This window comes from Euprymna scolopes, chromosome 44, assembly GCF_053919585.1.
Source record: "Euprymna scolopes isolate OS-2025 chromosome 44, ASM5391958v1, whole genome shotgun sequence".
In the NCBI taxonomy this organism is placed as follows: Eukaryota; Metazoa; Mollusca; class Cephalopoda; order Sepiida; family Sepiolidae; genus Euprymna; species Euprymna scolopes.
The window spans coordinates 1301705-1323788 of NC_136525.1; the positions used below are offsets into that span (position 1 = coordinate 1301705).

The window sequence follows — 22084 nt, forward strand, 5'->3', positions numbered from 1 at the left end:
AAAACAAATTTAACTGTGATATTCGTTTTCAGCACTCCTGAAAATTGGCGCTGTTTTTTTTTTTACTAAGAGATGCGTTCATTTTTTCATCTCATAATTTAGGACGCTAATTATGCTTTTAGTAATTTTACAAAAGCATACTTTTGTTTTTCGTTCTTTTTTCATTATAGAACTTGTATAGTTGTTAACAGGTGCTTCTGCAGTTTAACATTTCACACAAAAAATTCTGTTTACATTAGGAGGCGGTTAAGTAAACTACAGAAGCACCTGGTAAAAACTATACAAATTCTATAATTGAATACCCACCTCAAAAAAAAAATATTTTTGTAAACCGCTCGTGTGAGCATACTGACAGCATTATTTACATCCTAAATTATGAAAAATAAACGAATCTCTTAGTAAAAAACAGCGCCGGTTTTCGGTGGTGCTGAAAACGAATATCACAGTTAAATTTGTTTTATGATATGAAGAAATTATTAGGTGGTTAGAAAGTGGGTGCCCATTTTACGTTAAATTTATATAGGAAAATGATCCCCACTTTTTGAAAAAGTAATTTTTCATATCATGAAAAATACTTATCTGCCCCAAATTTAAGTGTGATATTCGTTTTCAGCACCATCGAAAACCATTAAAAGTTGTCTTTTTCAAGGTTTTTGAGGAGTTGGAAAGAAACTTGACATTGACAATTTTTTTTTCTAGGGGTTAAACGACGCTGGGTCACGTCGTAAAAATTGAGCATTTTTAATTTAAGATATTAAATAAATTATAAAGAAAATCTGTTTCGCAGGCAATTAAATACACTTGCTATGGTATAATTATAATAATAAATCCTGAGCAACACCGATTAAATTTTATAAACAAAAAGAGCAGGGGATGATAGATTTTGCTCACATGTGTCTGACTAACTCTGCCCTCGTGGGGATGCAAGTAAATGAGGACATTAGTTTTAATTAGTTTTCTCTAACAAATAAAAAGGGTTACTTAAAAATTAAGAATAAGCGAAAAAAAAAATTTCCTCTGAATTAAAAATAAAACTTATAATTCAGCTAAGAATAATATTTCGAAATGAAACCAAATATTTAATAACGTGCTCCGTTTCAATTAAATTATCACAGTTATTTCCCCTTTTGGTTCTCTAGTTTTTGGTTTGAAAATAAAACGGTTTCAGATTTCAGATAAAATTAGTTAAATCAAATATAACTTGAAATTTAAATAAAGTTAATTATTTTTTTAATTAGTACAGTTGAAACAAAGCTATTATGTCGAATAAGTAATATCATCGAGGTAATTATTTAAATAGATTTAATTTAATGTGATATGTTAATGACCGTAACTCAATAATGTAAACGTGGTTTGAAGAATGCTATATATTGAAAGTCCGAATACAATATGTTTCCTTTGACAGAACTATCCTAACATGGACATTAATATTTCTTGACCAGAAGAGGTGTACACACATTTGGCCATTATATTTCTTTGGTCAATGGGAGTTGTACACATAGAGACACACACACACACATGAACGCTACTACTTTATATATAGAGAAGTGAAATTGTATGTGTGTACCTTTTCCTACCACACTACTCTATCAATTTTCAGTCAACAGTCTCGAGATTTGACATAAGGGGTATTGCGATTTAGGAAAATCTTTTTAATCGATTCTTGGCCAGAAATTTCGCTGTCAAGGGGTCAAAAAATTCTTCCGCAAAGTTTGAGTCTAAACACTTGAAATTTTAGATGTAGGTTACTTGGACATGGATCAAATTTTTTAAATATTATTTGAGCCCAAAAAAATAAATGATACGGGACAAAATTGGGGTCAAAGGTTGAAAAAAAATTACTACTGCGGTCTTTACCAAATTACTCAACCAATTTTGGGTCTAAATATTTGAAATTTTACATAAAGGGTATTCAAACATGCAGCAAGCTTTTTAATTAGTTTTTGGCCGAAAATTTGGCTGCCAAGAGGTCAAAGTTGAAACGATTGACATTTGCAGACTCTACAAAACTCTTCCGCCAATTTTGAGTCTAAACACTTGACATTTTAGATGTAGGTTACCTGGACATGAATCAAACGTTTTAATATATATATATATATATATATATATATATATATATATATATATATATATATATATATATATATATATAACGCTAGTGTCGCTAGTGTTGTTTTTATACGGTGTTTTTTATTTGGTGTTTTTTTTTAAAACAACACTAGCGAATAAATACTGGGAACTCAAAGAAAGCGGACATTCGCCGGTAGTCGAATGGAAAATAATGAGACAAGCTACCACGTGCAGACATTTAGACGACCCATGTAAATTATGCCTCCATGAAAAATTTGCTATCCTGTACTTTAAAGAACCTCAAAATCTATTAAACTGTAGACGAGAAATAGCAAACAACTGTGTTCACAAAATAAAACTTACTCTAGGATAGCGATACAAAATAGGTTTAAAACCAACAATAACAATAGAAAACAAACAAATAAATAAATTAAATAAACATGAATATACATAAACGATCACACATATATGTATATATATATATGTATATATATATGTGCATGTATGTGTGTACACATAGGTATATTTATTTATATATATATATATATATATATAAAGGAAGGAAAAGATCTACCTTAAACCACTAACCTAGTTCTAAAACAGATCCTTTGTTCGATAAAATGCATGCCCATTGGCTGATAGGAGGGGGCGCGGTGGATACTAGAAAGCTGATTGGCTAACTAGAAATCCTCAACATATATAAAAACAAGAAGCAACCAAAAAATTCGGGCATAAGCCTGACGAATCCTATAGTGGATGAAACGCAGAATATTCAGTGTAGCTTAATCGCCATATATATTTTATAAATTACTATATATATATATATATATATATATATATATATATATATATATATATATATATATATATATATGCACATGTCATAAACAGTACATCGGGCTCGAGTAAAACCGAGCTGAACTGCTAGTACATCTATAAAAGTGAGAATGTGTGTGGGTGCGTGTGTGTGGACGACTCTTAACCTATATACTCAACGAAATGTTTGATCTACATACTTGAAACTTGGTATATACGGTATTCAGACGTGTGGAATAGTTTTTTGTCGTTTTCATCTGAAAAATAGCCAGCTAGGGGGTCAAAATTGAAAAAAGTGATACTTGTGGGGGTTTCATCGGATTTTTATCTGTTTGTTAACTGTTTTATGATTGCACAAATCGTTTACATGGCAGCTTTTTTATGGGAAGACTAAGTAGGTTTGAAACACTTTGGCAAGCTGGCCTAATAGTTATCGTACTTGATTCACTGTCTAAGTTTGGGTTTTGATCTCAGCTGGAGTATGGCTTTTTTTACTTACAAGAAGTGAACTGTTTAGGAAAAACAATTCTCACATACACATGTCTCTCCGTTTTTACTTCATTTTAAAAAGGAATTTAACGTTACCTTTAATACCGGTCAACGTCGGTTATCTTTGTTATTATATTATATAAAATCAAATTTTCTTACTTATTTAGACATTCTTAAAACACCTGGTTTGAAGAAATAACATAGAAGTAAAATATTTGAACATACATCTATACACATATATACACATCTATATACATATATCTATACACATATATACACATCTATATACATACATCTATACACATATATACACATCTATATACATATATCTATACACACATATAAAGACGAGTTTTTTGTCGCACTGACACTGATATTAAAAGAGCCAAGAGCCAAGAGCCAAGTACGTCCAAGGATAGACTATTATTGCCACATCTGGATAGGAGCTGCTGGAAGCATCTTATCCTGCCTTGGCACAGTTCAAAAGAATTTGTAGTCTACTACGAGATGCCTTTTTTTCTTCCCTGCACAGAAGAGACGTTGCGAGCCTGTCTTTCCCACAGAAGAGACGTTGCGAGCCTGTCTTTCCCACAGAAGAGACGTTGCGAGCCTGTCTTTCCCATCGTTATCTTTCATGCCAAGTGATCGTCTGAGCTTCAATCTATGGTCCGCACTGGCCTGACTTTCACGAAAAACACTCGTCTATCTGAAACCACTATCAATAATTTCCCCTACTCTTTATCTGTGCTTAAACCTAAACGTAGATTCCATCTACAAAGCTTCCTTCTTCGCATGTGGAACTCTGTTCCGTTTCCCTGCTTCCCAGCTGACTACAATATGGTCGTCTTCAAGTCCAACGTAAACAAGTTCCTGATGAGCTGTCCCCTTAAGTAATCCAATTCACCAAATTTTCGCTACTAACGATTACTATGAAATTTCCATTGACTACCATACCTTCATTAGCTCTTATCCTCGAGTGGCCTTCGGGCCTTGATAAGTGGTGACTCCTTTGTAAAAAAAAGCCTATTTTCTATTTAAAATTATTACAACGAACTTCTTAATATATTCAATCATAAATATGTAAGCGAATTCATAAAGGTCATCTAATTTGCATATTCCTTTTAAAAACAAATTTCAATGAATTAATTACGCATGCTTGATGTTTTATTTATTAGATGGTTGGATTCATTGCACCATTATGCTTAATTCTGTTTTTGCATATTTTCTGCACAATTATCGTAGGATAACAAAAGTTCGAGCCAACGCACATGTGTCCCTATATATCTGCGTATGTATATACAAGTAACCTTGTCTGTGTGTGTGGAAAGTTTGTGCCAAACTTCTTTCTGAATTTTTTGTCTACGGACTTGTAAGTTAATATATAGGAAGTTGGCCCTGTGAGTCAATTTGATTTTGTTTTTAGATTGTAAAAAAAGCTACAAAAAAATTGTAAAACAACACTTGGCCTAGGCAAGATTATGTTAAAAACAGTTATTACTTATGCTGTTACTTTTGAGGATGCGCAAGATTAAACACTCATAGTTAATAAATAATTTTTAATATAGCTTGTTTTTTTTTTTAACTTTTCGTATTCATCTGTCGTTAGCTCAGACATCATCGAGGCTGGGGCGATAAATAACTATTAAGGCTGGAACGCTAAGCGTTAAGTAGTTTTTGCTATGATTTGGACGCGTTCGAAATGAATGCGATGGGTTCCCGATTACAGCAGATTATCATTGGATTTGATTGAAAAAAATCGGCGATTTCACCGATTTCGATGACAATAAAATATTCAATCTCGGGAAATGTCGTGTTTCCCTACTAATACACACGCGCGTGCGCGCGCACCCCCCATATATATGGAACTTTCTTACACAGATCCAACCGAGAAACGAAAGACAATTACAAAAAATTGAAAAACTACAAAGAAAGCTTATTAAGCAAGAACACTCCGTGCTATTTTACAATACGTGTCTGAATGAAAACATGCTGACTAAACACACACACACGCACACACACACACACACTATATATATATATATATATATATATATATATATATATATATATATACGTATATATATATATATTTAAATATGTATGAATAAATAATCAATACGAAAATTATATAAATGTTTATATCTTTTCTGCATTTATTTCCTGTGTTGACGTGTAGGAATAAAAAAAGTCTTTTGAAAAACAAAACAAGTGTTTCCTTCAAAAGCACATAATTTCAACCGATCCTTCGATCTTCCTCAGTGTGAATGATGGAAACATGAGTGTAGGACAGGCAGGGTTAGCAGCAGGAGGGGCACGGATATAGCCAATAAGGGTAAGATGTATTTGAATATGACCCTTTCAACATTTTTGACTTGGAATTATCAGCAACTTGTGTAGCCTCTATTCAAAACCAAGTCTTTCATACAACTTTGAATTGGACACCCACGCGTCCCACGAACATCCTCGCATATGTAAACGTACATGCATATACATCCGCACACTACCACATATGCTTCTTCACGTACCCATACATACACTAAATACGCATACACACGTTTATAGACGTGCGTACATGTACACCTGGATATTGATAAGCAGATGTAAGTGATAAGCTAAGTGGAATGCTAAGTGGAATCACCTCACCAAATGCTTGGACTTAGACTTATTATGGTTCTACGTGTGTGACGGGGTCAAAGCACACTGTTGGTCTGGATTGTCTACACGCACGCACACACCTATACACACACCTATACACACACACACGCATTTATTTATTTTTTAAACGCTTACTGTAGATTCTAGTGTCTTTTGTTAATTGATATATACACATATAATGTTTAAAAAATAAATAAATGAATAAATAAACGAAGAATATTCTTTTTTATGTTAATTATCATTTATTCGGACTGTTCTTTTTCTTTCTTCTCCCACACACATACACTTTATATACACATACATACATACATACATGCATACATACATACATACAGTGGAAGATATAGGGGAAAAGCATTGCTTTTTTAAAATTAGAACTTATCACAAAAATTATAGAAGACCACTGTGTGTATATATATATATATATATATATATATATATATATATATATATATATATATATATAACTTTTGTGATAAGTTCTAATTAAAAAAAAACAATGTTTTTCCCCTATATCTTCCACTGTATGTATGTATGTATGTATGTATGTGTAATTAGGAGTGTGCATGTGTGTGGGAGAAGAAGGAAAAAGAACAGCCCGAATATATATATATATATATATATATATATATTATTACAGGGGGTGTTTGAATGGTGTGAGAAGGTTAACCTGTGTCTACAGTTAAATAATGTTCTTTTAATAAAAGTTTACTTATTAATGGCGCTATGTTATAAAAACCTGCACGTTGTTTAATTGTGCTTGAAATTGTAATAATTAACACATAATCTCAATCAATAAATTACATAAAAAACACTCATTTCATTTCTGTTACAAACCTATATTTGAATTTCAACAGATATATCTTTTTTCCAGTAAGAATATTAACTGCGTTCATATTTTTAAAATTACATTAACGACTATATGACGTCACTAAAATTTCCCTCTCTTTAACAGCGCCAGCCTTCCCCCCTCCTTTTTGAATTTCCAACGTCTTTTTCCGTTTTTCTGAAATAGAACTGCATCACACTGTGCACGTGAAACATTTTCAAATATTTTGTACTGGTATTTTTTTGTTTCTTAATCTCATTCATCCAGAGGAAGTCTCGAAATAAAGACGAAACGTTGATGAACACATAATACGGTTTGTTCCTTTTTATTTCTCTATTTTGTTGGAATACTATTTCCATTATTTTCATCATATATATATATATATATATATATATATATATATATATATATATATATATATATATATATATATATATATATATACTAGCATTTCAGCCCGGCTTTGCCCGGGTGTTTTGAGGTGTACGCTTAGCAAAACAAAAAAAAAAGTCAATTTTTTTTTAATTTGACCCCTATTATGACCCCTTAAAATATACTGTTTCGGGCTCAAATCACTTTATTAAGTTAGATCCAGGTTCAAGGAACCTATATCTAAAATTTCAAGTGTCTAGACCCAAAATTGTCGGAGGAGTTTGGTAGAGTTCTTAAAGGTCAAATCGTTGAAATTTGACTCCTTAACAGCCAAATTTCTGGCTGACACCCGTCACATCGACTTTCCCAAATCTCAGTACCCGGTATTTCAAATTTCGAGTCTATAGACTAAAAATTGACAGAGTTATTGCATAGGGAAATGTACACAGACAGACAGACAGACAGACAGACACGTTCACTTTTATAGATATATAGATATATATGTATATATACATTGGTCTTCTTAGTTAATAAAAACAGCAAATCTTATACACGATATAAATACATGGGAAAAAAGATGAAGAAAAAGAAGTAAGAGAAATGAAGGAGAATGAATGAACGATTGAATGAATGAATGAATGAATGAATGAATATAAAACGGCCAAGAAAAAAAGATGTGTAACTTACGTCGATAATGATCAACCTGCTGTCCGGGCATTAAAACCGTTTCATAGTCCGTGTGTGTATAATTATGTAATCGGCAGTTGCGTCCAAAATTGTCATAGTCAAACGACTTGCACTCAAAAGTGGTTTCTTGGACACAATGGCGAGCGCAGTCTTCCACCGTCGAGTTGGTCACAGTTTTGAGAGGAATTGTTGAAAGATGGGCCTCTCGCATACGAGTGAACAAGCTCCGGTAAGGACGAATGCCTTCTGGAAAAACAGAAAAAAAAAGAAAAAAGTTGTAATCAGACATAGATATATATGAACTAAGCTATATATATATATATATATATATATATATATATATATATATATATATATATATATATATATATATATATATAAATTAAAGAACAATAGTCTAAAGAGCAGAGTGTATTTTAATGTAATAGTGAAATTACTAGTTTAATTAAAATACAGGAAAGAAAAAGTGTTCGTTGTAATTTAGATAATCACATTACTAAATATAAATATATATATATATATATATATATATATATATATATATATATATATATATATATGTATATGATTAGTTTTTTTTGGAAAAAGAATTCCAGCAGAGTGCTCGATTAAAAGGAAAATCCAAATTTTAAGAGCGTACTTATATTTTGTGTACAGAAAGTTGTTAGTTGAGACAGATCATTGGTACCGTCGGTTTCAAGCCCGATAATAAGGCCCGTTTAAATATATTTTTTTAAAACTTTAAACGTATTTTTGGAAATTTTTAAATGTAATTCGATATAATTAAACGAATTTTTAAGTTTTTAACCGATACCAATACAGATTTTAAAGTTTTTTTATACATAAGGAAAGAGATTTTAAAATTAAATGGGGTTCAAATTAAAATCTATTCATATGAAGAAAACATGTTTTCGAAATTAGATCTTAAATTTAAATAATTCAAAGTTGAAAATTAGGTATTACATTATCCGATATATATATATATATATATATATATATATATATATATATATATATATATATATATATATATATATATATAAAAGGGGGGGATTAAACAAAACGAGATTTGAACGTGAATTCGCGAGGTATATATACTTCACACTTCCGGTTATAAGATAGACGAATATTGGCTGAAGAGAGCTTGATAAGGATACCTTAAACGGGCCTTATTATCGGGCTTGAAACCGACGGTACCAATGATCTGTCTCAACTAACAACTTTCTGTACACAATATATATATATATATATATATATATATATATATATATATATATATATATATTTCACAGGAAATATGAAAATATGAACTGGAATAAATATATTGAAGCCAATGCAAAGGCTGCTGCAAGGATTGTGGTCTCCCTCTATCGTGCTAGAAAACTGCTCACACCTGAGAGTATCATTTACCCCTACAAGGCTACCATTCTCCCATGAATGGAGTATTGTTGTTGGTCTGGTGCATTTACCACTAGTCACTCTCTTTTGAAAAGGGTCTCCGATCTAATAAGTCAGGCTTCAACCCCTGTCCCATCGACGCAATGTTGCATCCCTGTGCCTATTTTACATGTAGTTTTAATGGAATGTGCTCTGATGAACTCACTGAACGGTAATCCGGAAGAAAGAGAGAGCCTATTTCCTCCGTTTGCCTATAGGTGGCGTTAATGTCTGTCCACCCAGTTACGGAAGCACAAAATGTATATAATGGCACCCTTGAAATAAAAGTTTATGTTTTTGTTATATTTTAATTTTAAACATGTTTTTTTGTTATTTGCAAATATATTTAAGTTTGATTATGCTAGATATATTTCCATATGTCTGAATACCCTATATACAAATTTTCTAATCTGTAGATAAAAAATTTGTTGAGTATATAGGTTGAGAATTGTTCTCTCTCTCTCTCTCTCTCTCACAGACACACACATTTTCACTTTTGTAGATATAATAGATAGATTGAACTGTCATCTAAGCTTCAACCCCTGTCCCATCGACGCAATGTTGCACCCCTGTGCCTGTTTTACATGTATTTTTAATGGAATGTGCTCTGATTAACTCATTGAATGGTAATCCGGAAGAAAGAGAGAGCCTGTTTCCTCCGTTTGCCTATCGGCGGCGTGTGTATATAATGGCACCCTTGAAATAAAAGTTAATGTTTTTGTTATATTTTAATTTTAAACATGTTTTTTTTTTGTTATTTGCAAATATATTTTAGTTTTTTTTTTTTTCAAATATATTTACGTTTTTTTTTGTTTTTGCAAACATATTTGGGTGTCATATATACATTTTGTGCTTCCGTAACTGGGTGGACAGACATTAACGCCACCTATAGGCAAACGAAGGAAACAGGCTATCTCTTTCTTCTGGATTACCCATTGAACTTATGCCCCCTTCGACGTATGTATCCCCGACAAACGCGCTTAGCAACAAAATCACACCCCTTCACTGTTGAGGTCCCTAAATTTCAGAAAGTTTTCTACTCTGATAGCTTCTTCCTTAGAACAGCTAGATTTTGGAATCCTCCTCCTGCTTCCCAAATTGTACTGATATGCAGAAGTTCAAACGCAACGTAAATCAACATCATCTTTCTTGGGATGTTTCTAATTAGTAACCCCTTACGTCCGATTAGCAATATGCCTTGTTTGGGGGTGAAAGTGACTCATATATATATATATATATATATATATATATATATATATATATATATATATAGTCTAAAGAAGCTTTGAATAAAAAAATGCAAAAAAAAAAAAAAGAAAGAATGCAGTTTAAATTCCCGGTAGGAAAAAGAAAAATTAAACTTTAATCTATCGCAGACTTAGCACCTACATAATCCGACTTCTAAACAGTTTATAATGAAAAAAGAGAATTCATTTATATAAGGATGTCAAAAAAAGGCATTAACTAAAGTTGTTAAATAGAAATAGACCTTTATTGAATTGAAAAGACACCAAAAATAAAACTTTAAGGTTTATTTTTGGTGTCTTTTCAATTCAATAGAAATCCTCCTAAATTTGCTGATGAGGAGACCGTGCTTACCAAAAAAACTATGTATAATTATTCTACGTGACTTCATGTATACCACAAATAAAAAGCACGGATTTCCGAAACGATCGTACAGATAATTGACTTTGTTGTTGTTCCTTCTTATGAAACTGATTTTTAATTTAATTAAATTTTGATTGTTAAATTTAAAAAATTTTAAAACTTTTAAATTATAAATCACATTACTTAATATTGAATTAGCTCTAGGACATTTAACTATCGAGCTTATTATATATCTAAATTACAACGAGCATTTCCTGTATTTTAATTAAACTAGTAATTTCACTATTACATTAAAATACACTTAGCTCTTTAGACTATTATTCTAATCTCCTTTAAATTATACATATATATATATATATATATATATATATAAATAGAGAGAGAGAGAGAGAGAGAGAGAGAGAGAGAGAAAATAAAAAGGAACAAACCGTATTATGTGTTCATCAACGTTTCGTCTTTATTTCGAGACTATTTCGATAGGATTGTGCAGAGGAAGTCTCGAAATAAAGACGAAACGTTGATGAACACATAATACGGTTTGTTCCTTTTTATTTTCTCTATTTTGTCGGAATACTATTTCCATTATTTTCATCATCATATATATATATATATATATATATATATATATATATATATATATATATTAAGAAGTATATTTGGTAAAAACCAAGGATGAAAAGTGCTCAATACATTAGTAGAGCTAAATATTTTTTATTATTTGGACCTCGAGTGTATTAAATAATTTCAATTGATGGGATACAGCTTCATTGTCTATATCATCAGATGATTCAAGTTAAAAGTTTTTTTTCTGTAGTGTCTTATCCCCCTCTTCTCATTTCCTCTCCTCCCCGTTAATCCTACTCTCCTGGCTTTTAATATCCATATGTAAAACAATACCTTTCCTTTTATTCTAACTTTAATAATAAAAATAACTTTAAATTGAGAAGACAAAAATGAAACTCCGAACAATGGAACATGTTTATTTAAATGTAACTTTAGAACATTAATCCACCAGAAATACAACAGAAACACAATGAACTAGTTATTATTTAGTAGCATAACCCTTCTGCAATTTGACAGCCTGCACATTTTTTGGCATTTTCTTGAATTAGTCTGCGGCAATACTTCGTTAAAAGGGCATCCATCTTCTCTTGTATTTTTGTCCAAAGTTCTTCCAGATTTGAAATTTTATCATTGCATAGCTGTTGCTTGATGTAATGCCATACGTTTTCGATAGGATTGTGCAGGTCAATCCAAACACGCTCTTCAAGGAACGTCTTGACATTGCCAACTGTGTGAATGGGATCATTATCCTGCATGAAGATGGGATTTTCATCCAAATTCCGGACAAAGTAGGGTCGAAAATGCTCAGTTAACATATTAATGTACTTGGTCGAACTAATTCAATCTATAGGCACTGAACTATTGGCACTAATAACGCCCTACACAAAAACTAAATCCCCCGCATCTTGTAGCGTTGAAACTGTGCACCTAGGATTAAATTCTTCGTCCTTCCTTCGACGGACATACTGCTTACCATCATTGTCTAGCCTATTGAACTTGTTTTCGTCGCTAAAGTCCAGACGGGGCCTTCTGTTCTTTACAGAAATCGTTGGCTTACGTCTTGGACAACAACTTCGCGAATTAACTTCCTTCAATCTGTTCTAAAATATAAAAAGAGAGCACTTTCTAATAAGATTACAATGTTATTGGATTTTGGGAGCCGTTTCAAATCTGTTTTTGCGGATCTTGAGAGTATTGTCTTCCCTGTTAGAAGTAGATTTGAGGGCATCACGAAGACTGCAGATGTTCTGATGCTTTGCCCAGTCATTCACATCGTTTTCTAATCACATTTCAATCTGCGGCCGATTTTCTCGATTGGATAAACCAGACAGGTGGAGATTGATGAGCTCCTGACGATCATTAAGAGAGACTCGAGGTATATGAACTAAATGTTACTCTGTATAACCTAGGAACAACAACAATTACGATTAGAGATGCTAACAGGTAGATATTTTACGATTAGAGATACTAAAAAGTGGATATTTCAAGCTGGTTTTAAGCTCATTTGTTGCAGCGGAGTGTCTTTTTGTCTTCTCAATTTGAAGTTATTTTTTTTTTAATTGACGTGAATATTAGAATAATTAATTAAAAGTCAAATATGAGCAGGTAAAATTATAGAGGAATAAAAAGCGAATCAAATGAGGTATAGGTTATTTAAACAGTTACACTCAATTACGCTTAAATTTGCGATTATTGAAAAAAAAATACAAGTGCGGACTTGCTTTTTGGCGGCGCAATATATATATATATATATATATATATATATATATATATATATATATATATATATATATATAGTAAGTTATAAAATATATATGGCGATTAAGCTACACAGGATATTCCGGGTTTCATCCACGCTAGGATTCGTCATGCTATGAGCCTGACGAATCCTAGCATAGATGAAACGCGGAATATTCTATGTAGCTTAATCGCCATATATATTTTATAACTTACTACCTAGCTCTACCCATGTATTGAGTACTGTTGAAGTAAATATTTAAAGTTTACGCATAAAATTATACTTTCGTATATAAATTTATGTGATTAAATTAAGTAGTCATATATATATATATATATATATATATATATATATATATATATATATATATATATATAGTAGAAATGTTAATTAATAAAAACCTGAAAAAAGTGCCCAATACTGTTGTGGAGCAAATATGCGTTTTATTTTTTATTACCGTTTTAACCGAATGGGAAAAGACGGTAATAAAAAATAAAAACGTATATATATATATATATATATATATATATATATATATATATATATATATATATATATGATTGCAACGTCTTGTCAGACAAGTGCTACTCCCTCAGACATTTAAAATCCATGAGCCCAAATACCTGAGGGAGTATCTATACAAAGATGATGTTACAGAGTCTTAGCTTTGTACGACAGCTAAGTCTCTCTCTCGGTTCAAAATGTTGAGATCCAGCAACAAGCAAGAGCAAGATAGCCAACAACAAATTAAACTGCAGACCAGCTTAATGCGGGTACTGGTCTTCCGCTTTAGGGTTTTTTGAATCAGAGATTTGCTTCTCCTAGAAAGGTTGCCTTCACCACGGCTTACGGGAGCCCTCTCCACCCCAATACACATATATACACACACAAATATACACGGTGCTAGTTGGCCGTTGACCCAGAAAAAGAGTTCATTCGCCCTTATATATATATATATATATATATATATATATATATATATATGTATATATATATATATATATATATATATATATATATATATATACAAGATGCCTTCAATGTTTCCAAACTTTTTGGTACAGGCATTTAATCGTGTCGGAGATGGAAAATGTTATTGCTATACATCTTTTGAGATGGCTGACCGATTTGTATGATTTCAGATTCAAATGAACAGCTACAGCAGGAATTGGAATACATTTTACTAAATCTTAGGATTTTATAAACTTTCGAGTTTAAGGCATTTTTTCTTCTTACTTTAAATGAGTGACAATGGCATTTGTTCAATTTCTTCTATAAATTTGTAAAATAGTTGATGTTTTTAACATAACTATAACTTCTATCATTAATCAAAATATTGGCAAAATAACTAACTTAAACCGATGGCGTAGACAAAGAAAAAAATACGCGATCATCTGTAATAACGGTGGCAAGCGCTCAAACGATATGATCCTGGATGAATGGATGAAAAAATCCGATGGAAGAAGTGGGTTATGGTTATGGTTAGGGTAAGGGTTGGGGTCTGATTGAGAAGATGGCCAGGAATTACCGCAAGCATTATCGATTGGTTGATCTTACAATCGTGTTTCATGGGGACTGACCAAGTGTTGGTGAAACTTGACCCTTGGTCTTCATTGGCTGAAATCTTTGATTAATGCCCCACGGGGAAAATGTGGCTGATTAAAGCGTGGGTCGAGTTGATAAACTTTGTGGGTATTAGATAGGTAGACACACACACACACACACACACACACACACACACACACACACACACACACACACATATATATATATATTCATTTATTTATATATAAAGATTAGAGTTCATATCCAGTGTTGGCGTAGGTAAGAAATAGCAGGATATGTTTAAAATATAACCATTCTATCTGTGCATTTAATCATAGAATTATATATATATATATATATATATATATATATATATATATATATATATATATATATATATGTCACTTTGTGTTGTATATGTGTGTGTATGTACGTGTATGTGCGTGTATGTGTGTGTGTGAGTTCCTTTCTCATAGGATTCGTAACGGCTGCTTTTGTAAATTTCACACAAAGGTAATTCATATGTCTGGCAGTGTTCTTAGATATTTTTTGTACAGACATTCATCCGATAAGTATCGAAAATCGAAAAAATCTGACCCGTAAAGTAGTCTTTCTCTGTTACAGATAAAAATAATTTTTACATGTGAGTATTTTACGTCACACCAATAAATGGAGATACTTTTCAGCAAAATTAAGGGAGATTCAATTCTCAGCAAATCATTTCTTCTTAAAAAAATCTAAACATTTGTCATGTAAAGATATAGCTTAGTGGTACAGAATTCGACTAAATAACGAATGATCCCTTGTTCAAACCCAAGTATACCTCACCATTAATTTTTCTTATTAATGAGTTAATTTATGATAAAAGAAGAGGGACCATTAAAAATCGCCGCAAATCATTTCTTCGTTTTAAAATTTTTAAACTAAACATTAATCAGAAGTGACTTCTCCAGGGCATTCATCGCCAACCCCAAATATCAGCTGGCGTGATATTGAAAACATACATAGACGGAATTTGATGAACGACGTTATCATTATTATTATTTTTAATTTTTAATACTTTTTTTTTTGCGAATTGTCAACCAGGATAATTATTCCTTGTAATATATAATATTTTATAGAAGATTGATATTATTATAAGGTGTATGCAATCTGCATAAATTAAAATATCATGTTTAAGCGAATTATACGAACGGGCAACGCCGGGCGTCAAGCTAGTACTCCACAAACCAGCCGTAGATTTCTTGTTGATCTCATATATATATATGATCTCATATATATATATGATCTCATATATATATATGATCTCATATATATATATATATATGATCTCAAGCTAGTACTCCACAAACCAGCCGTAGATTTCTTGTTGATCTCATATATATATATGATCTCATATATATATATGATCTCATATATATATATGATCTCATATATATATATATATATGATCTCAAGCTAGTACTCCACAAACCAGCCGTAGATTTCTTGTTGATCTCATATATATATATGATCTCATATATATATATGATCTCATATATATATATGATCTCATATATATATATGATCTCATATATATATATATATATATGATCTCACATATATATATATATATATATATATATATATTTCTTGTTGATCTCATATATATATATATATATATATATATATATATATATATATATTTCTTGTTGATCTCATATATATATATATATATATATATATATATATATATATTTCTTGTTGATCTCATATATATATATATATATATATATATATATATATATATATATATATATATAGTGATTTAAAGGTCATGAGTGGTTTTTGAAGCATGAAAAATGATGTTACTTTTTGTATTTAATATTTTTATTGTTATTTTTTATATTTCAAGCGGACCTCCCCTCTTGGTCACAAAAAAATATCGAAATGAAAATGTAAAAATATACCGACATTTTTACATGCTGGAGGAACTGTTTAGCACGAAAAAAAATTTAGACCTTGCAATGTAACTATACTGTTATTCTTTTATATATGCTCTGTTGTTTTATTTAGCAGATATTGAGCTTCTAAACAAAAATAATACAGAATCGTTTTTGGCATCGGAAATTGGCACAAATTTTTCCGAATCATACACTCTCAAAAGTTCCGATTTTTCTGATCCCCGAAGCTGACCGATTAATTGATTCAACACACACACACACACACACACACACACACACACACACACACACACACACACACACACACACACACACACATATATATATATATATACACATATATATATCTATAATATAAAGCTGGATGTGTGTGTGTCTTGTCACAAATAGGCTCCTATATGGTTGACTATTTAAAAAAACTGATTACATATAATGATAGAAGATGTATCGAGACACAGGAATGGGTATGCTTGGTCTGGCAGGACTGTGGTTCATTAAAATTGTGGGGTCGGCGTTCGCGCCTGGTCCACAAAGTATAGAAATAAAAAATTAAAAAATTTAAAAAAACGTTTACAAGTGTTTTTGATATAGATGTGCATAATAATACTTTGATGAGTATGTTTTAACTTAAATAGGGATGGTATAATAAAATTTTGGGATCTGCATTCGCGGCTGGACTCCATAGAATGGAAATAGGCACAAACTTTAATAAAGACTTTTCATATCTATCTGCGTAAGTATACTTTGATAATTATGTTTCAGTTTGAAGAAATATGGTAAAATAAAATTATAGGGAGTTCGTTTGCACCATACCTCCATAGAATGGAAATATGTCAGAAAGTTTAACAAGGTTTTTTAATATAGATCGACAGAATATTGTGATAAGTGTTTCAGTGTGAACATGTATGGTATAATAAATTATGGGGCTTATCTATTTTATTTTTAATTTCATTATATTTTTCTTTGGTTTTGATACTCCCAAACTTTCATAAACAAGAGTCCATTTTCTGTAGGCTGTTTTTGGACCCAGTCAACAACGGGTACTTTGCTAGTATATATATATATATATATATATATATATATATATATATATATATATATATATATATATATATATATATATATGAAAGTGAAAATGTCTGTGTGTGTGTGCACATTTCCCTTCGAAATAACTCTATCAATCTTCGGTCTACAGACTCGAGATTTAACAATAAAACATCATTTGCGAAGCGATCGTACGAACTATTGATTTTGTTTGATTTTTCTCTTTGAAACTGATTTTCAATAAAAAAATTATAAATCATTTTACTCAATATATATATATATATATATATATAACTACTTCATTTACTCACATAAAATTAATATACGAAAGTATACATTTATGCGTAAACTTTAAGTATTTACTTCAAAAGTGCTCAATACATAGATATTCAGTGTCGCTTAATCGCCATATATATTTTATGACTTACTATATATATATATATATATATATATATATATATATATATATATATATATATATATATATATATATATTTTAAACATTTATATATTTTAATCTATCTTTCTATCTATCTATAAAAGTGAAAGTGTTTTTCTGTCTGTCTGTCTGTCTGTCTGTGTATCTGTGTATCTGTGTGTGTACATTTCCATATGCAATAAATCTGTTTATTTTTAGTCTACAGACTCGAAATTTGACATACAGGGTACTGAGATTTGAGAAAATCGACGTGATCCGTTTTCGGCCTTAAATTTGGCGATTAAAGGGTCAAGGTTCAACGATTTGACCTTTGAGAACTCTACCAAACTCCTCCTAGAATTTTATGGTCTAAACACTTGTAATTTTACGTATTGATTTCTTCGGGTATGGATCTAACTTAATAACTTGATTTGAGCGCAAAACAATAAATTTTAAGGGGTCATAATAGGAGTCAAAGTTAAAAAAATTGACCGTTATTTTTGTTGTTATTTTTTTGCTCAGCGTACACCTCCACACACCCGGGCATCGCCGGGCACCCCTGCTAGTATATCTATAAAAGTGAACGTGTCTGTGTGTCTGTGTGTCTGTCTGTGTACATTTCCATACGCAATAACTCTGTCAATTTTTAGTTTACAGACATGAAATTTGATGTACAGGGTACTGAGATTTGGGAAAATCTTTGTGATCGGTATTAAGCCAGAAATTTGGCTGTTAAGTGGTCAAAGTTCAACGATTTGACCCTTGAGAACTCTACCAAACTCCTCAGACAATTGTGGGTCTAAACACTTGAAATTTTAGATATAGGTTCCTTGGATATGGATCTCACTTAATAACTTGATTTGATCCCATAACAATAAATGTTAAGAGGTCATAATGGGGGTCAAAGTTAAAAAAATTGACCTCCGCCGTCTCTACCAAATTACCCAGACAATTTTTTGGTCTAAACATTTGAAAGTTTACATAAAGAGTATCCAGAGATAGGACAAGCTTTTTAATCTGTTAGGGTCGAAAATTTTTATTTACCAATATATAAATGTATGTATGTGTGTATGTATGTATGTATGGATGGATGGATTTGGGGTGGAGAGGGCTCCCGTAAGCCGTGGTGAAGGCAACCTTTCTATGAGAAGCAAATCTCTGATTTAAAAAACCATAAAGCGGAAGACCAGTACCCGCATTAAGCTGGTCTGCAGTTTAATTTGTTGCTGGCTATCTTGCTCTTGCTTGTTGCTGGATCTCAACATTTTGAACCGAGAGAGTGACTTAGCTGTCGTACAAAGCTAAGACTCTTTAACATCATATTTGTATAGATACTCCCTCAGACATTTGGGCTCATGGTTTTTAAATGTCTGAGGGAGTGGCACTCGTCTGACAAGACGTTGCCATCATCATCATGGATGGATGTATGTTTGCATGTCTGCTTAAAACTTTCGACAGCGGCGACAGATTTTACTAACATTATTATCGTTTTTAAGTTCGACTTTTCAGACAACAAATATCGAGAAATTGACTAAAAACATTAATATCTTCACCTTCAACGTGGGACTTTTCTACAGGACGGGGGTCTCTTTTTTCGCCGATATTTTTGAAATCATCCTCTCACTTCGATTGTCTAGCCTTAATTTTAAAAAAATGTCATTTCCGCTTTGGCAGTGGTCGTAACAGCGTAGACGCCTGGCTTTTCCCCGTTCTTTTCCTCCTTCGCGGTATGGGTTCGGGCCTGCCTTCCCACTACCACTTTTTTTTTTGCTCAACAGACACATCCAAATACCCGGGCAACGCCAGGCTGACATGCTAGTATATCTATAAATGCGAACGTGTCTGTGTGTCTGTGTGTCTGTGTGTGTGTACATTTCCCTACGCAATAACTCTGTCAATTTTTAGTCTACAGACTCGAAATTTGATATACAGGGTATTGAGATTTGGGAAAATCTTTGTGATCGGTTTTCGCCCAGAAATGTAGCTGTTAAGGGGTCAAAGTTCTAATGATTTTACCTTTGAGAACTCTACCAAACTCCTCCGATAATTTCAGGTCTAAACATTTGAAATTTTAGATATAGGTTTCTTGGGCATGGATCTAACTTAGTAACTTGATTTGAGCCCGAAACAATAAATGTTAAGGGGGTCATAATAGGGGTCAAAGTTTAAAAAATCTTGACTTCTGCAGTCTCTTCCAAATTACTCAGACAATTTCTGGTCTAAGCATTTGAAATTTGACATAAAGGGTTTTCAGACATGCAGCAAACTTTTTAATCCGTTTTTGGACGAAAGTTTAGCTTCCAAAAGATCAAAGTTTAAAAAGTCGACCTTTGCAGAGTCTACCAAACTCCTCCGCGAATTTTGGGTATAAACATTTGAAATTTTCGATGTACCTTACTTAGACATGGGTCAAACATTTTAATATAATTTGAGCCCAACACAGCAAATGTTAAGGGTTCAAAATTGGGGTCAATTTAAAAACAAATTGGTCATATGCGGTCTCTACCAACTTTTTTCTATGGTAGTGAAAGAACCCTACAATATAGAAAGGCATTACCGTACATATTCTCACTTTTTAATATATACATATGCACATGAAGTTATGAAGAGTAGATAGGGTCCGAGCAAAGCCGGGCTGAACTGCTAGTATATATATAAAAGAGAAATTGTGTGTGTGTGTGTGTGTGTGTCTAAATTTCCCTACCAAATTACAGAGTCGAGATTTGACAAGGGTATTGTGGTTTGGGAAAATCTTTTTAATCAGTTTTCGACCAGAAATTTGACTGTCAAGGAGTCAAAGTCTAACAATTTGTATCTTTGATTACTCTATCACTATGTTAACGGGTCATAATTGAGATCAAATTTTTAAAAAATTGACCTCTTCGGTCTCTACTAAATTACTCAGCCAATTTTTGCTCTAAACATTTGAAATTTTACATAAAGTGTATTAAGACACGGTGCCTTTTAATGAGTTTAACTTTGGTTGTCAAAAGATCAAAGTTCAAAAGATTTTAACGGTCTCTAGCAAAATATTCAGCCAATTTCGCGTCTAAACATTTAAAATTTTACATAAAGGGTATTCAGACACGCAGGAAACTTTTAAATCAGTTTTAGGGCGAAAATTTGGTTATTAAGACATCATTTGGCTACCAAGACGTCAAAGTCGAAAGAATTTACCATGCCAGATTCTACCAAATTCCTCTGTCAATTTTGGGTCTAAACACTTAAAATTTTAGATGTAGGTACCCTGGACAGGAATCAAACTTTTAAATACATATATACATATGCACATAAAGTTATGAACAGTCATAGGGCCCGAGCAAAGCCGGACTGAATTGCTAATTAAGTTAGACTAATTATCTCCCTTGCGCCCTTAATAAAAGAAAATATGACTAATTATCCCCCCTTACATTATGAAATTATATAAACAACATTCGAATATAAACCGTGGCGTCTTTAAATCAAAAGTACGCTAACGGAAATAACTTATTACACGGACGCCCCCCATCATTCAAAGAGGTGAAAAACTATAGCAAACATACATATGAGTATTTTAACCATAGTTCCTGATTTCAAAAGGCGAAAAATTAAAGGTAAATTTTTATACCTATATTTTTTATGTATATACCTGTATATCTATGTATATGTGTGTCTATTTTTTCATATATATGCATATATATATTTTTAATACTTTACTCAAAGCAAATTTATAATTCAAATTCAAATCTAAATTTACTCTTTTTCTTTTCTATCTATAACCTATATTAAACTTCTTATCAACTTTAAATCCAGACCTTTTATTTTAATTTTTTTTCAGATACATCTGCCTTACTTTTAATGCTAGGTTATTTATGGTGTCTTTTAAATTT

At 31.7% G+C, this 22084-nt stretch overlaps 1 protein-coding gene across 2 annotated transcripts in view; it reads right to left on the reverse strand.

Annotated features, from left to right (window-relative positions):
* The window catches only part of LOC145268648 (uncharacterized), a 366656-nt gene extending 358497 nt beyond the window's left edge, over positions 1–8159 (reverse strand). For both annotated transcript variants that reach the window (XM_080124130.1, XM_080124131.1), the window contains exon 1: positions 7919–8159. In XM_080124130.1, the coding sequence (XP_079980256.1) occupies positions 7919–8129 (211 nt within the window). In that variant the 5' untranslated portion in view covers positions 8130–8159. The remainder of the gene's footprint in view (positions 1–7918) is intronic.
* Positions 8160–22084: the final 13925 nt, after the last annotated feature.